Source organism: Xenopus laevis, chromosome 4L (assembly GCF_017654675.1).
Source record: "Xenopus laevis strain J_2021 chromosome 4L, Xenopus_laevis_v10.1, whole genome shotgun sequence".
NCBI classification, from domain to species: Eukaryota; Metazoa; Chordata; class Amphibia; order Anura; family Pipidae; genus Xenopus; species Xenopus laevis.
The window spans coordinates 86,667,534-86,672,855 of record NC_054377.1 but is presented as its reverse complement, the minus strand read 5'-3'; the positions used below and the strand labels follow the sequence as shown (position 1 = coordinate 86,672,855).

The 5,322-nt window shown below is 41.5% G+C and overlaps 1 protein-coding gene across 1 annotated transcript; it reads left to right on the top strand.

Moving 5' to 3' along the window:
• The first annotated feature begins 1,728 nt into the window (after window positions 1-1,728).
• klf17.L (Kruppel-like factor 17 L homeolog) lies at window positions 1,729-4,743 on the top strand. The gene is given in 3 exon segments (NM_001088664.1): window positions 1,729-1,893; window positions 2,370-3,375; window positions 3,839-4,743. Coding segments are annotated over 3 exon segments (1,242 nt in total). The 5' UTR covers window positions 1,729-1,833; the 3' UTR covers window positions 4,015-4,743.
• Window positions 4,744-5,322: the final 579 nt, after the last annotated feature.

Below are 5,322 nucleotides of genomic sequence, written 5' to 3'. Positions count from 1 at the left end.
GCAGCGAGGAGTTAGTGCAAAGGCTGAGCAGAAAAACAAGAAGCTTCTCAGAAAGAGAGGGGGTAGGCTGGAATTGGGGATAAGCCTTATCTCTCCTTAACAAATTGAACCGTCTCAATGAAGAGGCAGATTCTCTCTATCAGCTGAATAAGCGCCAAATTAGATTCTCGCCCTCTGCTCCCGTGCTCTCTCTCTAATTCTACCCCCCCCCCCAGAACTTTTAAGAATACATGTAGCTCCCAATTCTGCGTCTTTAGCACGTCTTTTAGCCTGAAGGACAGACAAGAAAAAGTTATTTAGCGGCATAAATAATGTCTCGTCAGTAAAGTTTCATTAACATTCTTCTGGGATTTTATTAGAAGAGGAAAGCCCCTATTTAACAAAAACAGACGCAGCACAGCATTTAACCATTTTAGATTCTGGTGAATCATTAGTGTCCCCTTTGGAAAGAAAGTTTTAAGAGCCTAACAATGTAGCGTTGCTAAAAGTCCCAAAGCTTAGAACAGCAGTGTGCTTTACCAGTGTGCTTTACCAGCGACTGCCAGAGGTTGGGACATGCTTTGTGATGTTGTGCAAAGGTGGAAAGGAGCAGTGCAGGGCCAAGTGCATCAAACTGAACTGCTCCAGATTCCATACAAGCAGCAACATTTTCTACCCAACGCAATTTATTTAACTTTTTTTTATTACGATCAGAAGTTGAACTTATATATATATATAGATATATATACCCCCCCCCCTTTGGATTCTTCCTACTTTCTCTTGAGACACCAGCAAAATAGAAAATCTATAAGCCATGATTGGCAGGTACATAATTTATCTTATATCATTGCTGGCGAGGAGTCAGAGCCCATCCCTAATTAATAAAGTTGCAGAAGGAGACATATGTTAATTTAGATAGCAGCTATTCCTCCCACACAGGTCCCATCTTTGCCCATCCCCCCTCAGCCTATATTTCAAAGTGTCAGTTCTGGCTTGTTTTTATTTGGGGGGGTTTTTTTTCATGTTTTGCTTTTTATTGAGATTATTACTAGTTTGTGTTTTATTTGCTTTTTTTTCAACCAACTCTTATTCTTTACTGGGTTAGCCCAACATGCAGAAAGCTCAGTGCCAGTGCACACGTTATGTCGCTGCTAGTGCTGCACCTCCTTCTGGCATGCGATGCAATTGCTGCTACTGACAGCAGTGCTGCTAAGAAGTTCAGCAGAATCCTCTTAAATACTATTCAATTCAATTATCAATGATAAATTGCCTACAGCAGTCCCTGTGTGTTCTATCCAGCTGCCACAGTAAATTCAATATATATATATATATATATATAGTGTATTGTTTATAAATAATAAGTTCCCTAGTTGGATGTACATTAATGGTTAACAGCATTTGCTGTTAGATGAAGCGTCATTTTATTTCTTCTCTCTTGTTCTTCTCAGCAAAACTTGTAATTCTAACGAACTGAAGTGTCCTGAGTTGTTTGCTGAGTTTCATCTCTCTCTGCCACTTCTTTACACGTTCCCTGTGTGTTCTAATCATGTATCCCAGACCTGACAATTAGCCTGAGGGTGTGGGCGTGGCCAGTGGCAGAGTCTAGTAAGGGATCCAGTATATGTGTACAAACACATCCAACCTTTCTACCAATCAGAAGAAGCCTTTTCATTAGTATTCACCAATCGTGACAGCCTGAAGACCTTAACAAGCGACACAGCTGGGGGATCTGGAGAGTTGGCTGAGAAAGTTTCAAGAGACAACTGCTCGTGCTACTGCTGGAGTTCTATAGTCGGGCTCCCTGCTTATAAGTCACCTGCAAGCCTGGTGCTGCTGCCTGGGGAGCACGTTAGGATGAGTGTGGCTTTCTCAACCCTTCAACCGCTGGAAGACAAGCAGCTTGGCATGGTGTCGGTAAGTACAGCTTTTCTGCCAAAAAAAAAAAAATAGATTTTCTACTGCCAAAATGTCATGTAAGAGCTTTAGAGCAAGACTTACACTAATGTAACATTATGTTAATATTATATGTCCAAGTCTGTCCAGGGCTCTTATCTCTGCAGTAACGTGCAAGTTTATTATAAGAGGAATTGGGAGTCTGAGAAATGTCCCGAGTTAAAGAAACACAAGGGGAGCAAAAGAAACTCTTGAAAAGATTTCTAGTTATTTGCACAGCAGCAGCCACGGTGTTTGCTAAGTGTCCCAGCCCGTGACTATTAGGCTGAAGGGGAGCAACTCGTTCTACAGGTTTCCCAGTGTTAATAATAATAATATAGCCGTGCTAGCGCTCTGCTCTGACATGTACCAACTGTGGGCACGGGAGTCTCAGTGCTGTGCTAAGTGGGCGCCTGAGAAACAAGGTCTAACTTTGCTCTCTTGTTGTTCTTTCACAGGACATGACTATGGAGGAGCTGAGACCACTGGCTGATATGAGCTACACCATGATTGAGCATTGCATTAAGAAGGAAGAGGATGACCTGGGGAAATTCGTTGACTTGGACTTTATATTGGCTCACACGAGCAGCAGCCAGAATGGTGGTACCCCGGTGGGACATGGCGGCCCCTACCCATTGCCCGAGACCCCTGAGAGCTGCAGTACCACCTATGATAGTGATGGATCCTACACTGCCAATCAGAAATATGGAGGGGGGAGCTTTGCCGGGAGTCCCCATCATAGTTATGTGGCGGAGCTGCTGACCCCCGATGTGCCCTGCATAGAGGTGTCCCCTGACTTTGGACTTAAGGCAAGCATGCATAGTAGGAAGTACACTGAGCTCAGAGTATCTGCCATGGACACCACTGGCCATTTGTCATCGGACCACCTACAGCACCTGAGCCACAAGATTAAAAAGGAGCGACCTGAGCAGTCGTGTATGTTGGGTGCCGGCTCCCCTACTTCCCCAGACTGTATTAGCCCCATTATGGAGCAGAAGGCTGGTATCATGCAGATGCATGGCCAACTCCTTCCCAATCCAGCTTATTCTCAGCACAGGCTCAGCCCCCCAGTGCCCACAGAGGATATGCCCCCCAATGACTGCCACATGATCTCCGAGCTGCACTGCCTGCCCCTCATGTCAATGGCACAGCACTACCCAATGGCAAGCCCCTACCCCACTCATTTTACCAGCCAACCCCCCGCGCAGTTCCATGGACAATTTGGAGTTTACAGAGACCCCATGAAGGTTCACCCATCTATGCATGGAATGATTGTCACCCCTCCCTCCTCCCCCTTGCTTGAGTATTACCCTGCCATGAGTGCCACGGATGACTGCAAACCAAAGAGGGGTCGGAGATCGTGGGCCAGGAAAAGAACTGCCACTCACAGCTGCGAGTACCCGGGCTGCGGCAAAACCTACACCAAGAGCTCCCACCTGAAGGCTCATATGCGAACGCATACAGGTAAGCGCAATTCCGCCACCCGCCACTAGGGACGCTACTATACCGATTTTAATGCCCATTGCACTGCAGTTCAACGTGTTCTCAAAATGACTGGTTCGAAGCAGAATTAATAATATGAATAATGTATTATGTCTTTAGCCGAGATAATTATAGTGTGTATGAGGTATTTCAACTTACAAGATCAGTTCTGTATTCGTTATAGCAAGGCAATTATGGTTAATAAAGACATATCTTCTATATATAGGTTACCAGTTAGTGGACTAATATCTGTCATTGAGCATGATCCATTTATAATCTACCTTACTACTTCTAGAATCTGTAAAAGACAGTTCAGTATTGTAGTGTAACCAATTAAGTATCAAAGAAACAGGAATACCCTTTAAGTTTTATTTAGCAGCTGTTTAAAGGTGTGGGGACATATATGATACATATAATAATGATATTCATTTATGATTTCTTCTAGGAGAGAAACCATATCACTGTAATTGGGAAGGCTGCGGATGGAAGTTCGCAAGATCGGACGAACTGACGCGTCACTTTCGCAAGCACACGGGTCACCGACCCTTCCAGTGCCACCTGTGTGAGAGAGCCTTCTCCCGATCCGACCATCTGGCCCTGCATATGAAGAGGCACATGTAGAGATCAACTTGTATTAGCTCAAAGTAATATATTCAACTCGGAGACTATTTATACAGAAGAAGAAGAAGAAGAAGAAGAAGAAGAAATATTTTCTTATTGGGGGATTTGTATGTATATACAGCCTTGTATAAAATAGTATTTAAGAATCAAACCTGATCGCCAGGTGAATATGCGGTAACCAGAAATATAAATAAATTATTTAAAGAGAAAACAAGATCGCTATCTGTAAAGGGAGGGTTGGTTACTCTGCATTTGTACAATATTTGTAATTTTGCTTTCTTGCGTTTTGGTAAGGTGAATTGAAGTTCTTGGTTGACCTGGAATGTTACAGCTATTTTATTACAGATATTATTACAATTTTTTTTGTTGTAAAGTTGAACTGAAATGTTCCAGAGAAGCCCCGTGCTCTTAATGAAAAGTGCAATTTTAATTCAGTTTGACAGACACAATATTTTTACCATGAATTGGAAAGAAACAGCGACATCTAATGGACATTCGATGTTAGTTACTCCAACGTACTTTCTATGTGTGTATAGCATTTAAAATGAATTGGCCGTTTTGCAGGGTCTGTTTGTTTTTATACTTTACAAAAACTTTGTATATATATTTTTTTAAATACATAAATTTCTGCTAGCATTGTTTTGATCCCTTCTGAAGGGATATAAAACGATTTGGTACTTGCAAAAAAATTGTAAATAGTTGTATAATAAAAATCATTATTTGCCAAAATGGAATTTGTATTCTTATTTTTTTTTTTTTAAATTTTGTACATCAATATTAGGGATTGGGAAAATCGTATAGAAAAAACTATACAGCGACTGAGCTTATGGGTTTCTTTTATATTTTTTAAATATTCAGCAGAGCTGACATCATCTTCTGAGATTATTTGTAGATAGCACACTGTATTATTTAATATGCAGTGCCCTTAAATTAAATAAAATCTTACATATATTCATTTTTACTAAGGCACCCATTCTCTACTTATGTTGAAACCCCTGGACATCACGCATATGTCACAGTAGCGCAGTGTTGCTTATAAGTACATTCTTTTCTTCCTGAAATTTTCTAATTTCATGATTATCTCTAACTTTACCTCTCTCTCCAGTCACAAACAGCAGTTCACACACACTTTATGGCTAAAATTCCAGAAAGCATTTGTATCAGAAGTATTTGTGCCATCTGATCCAGTATCTCTGGAATGTGCAACTAACTGATCTCCAGCTGCAACTGAATTACAGCTTTATAGCTTGGACACGTAATCCTAACATCCATTTTTCCGCATTTCACACATTTATCAGTATTTTTCAG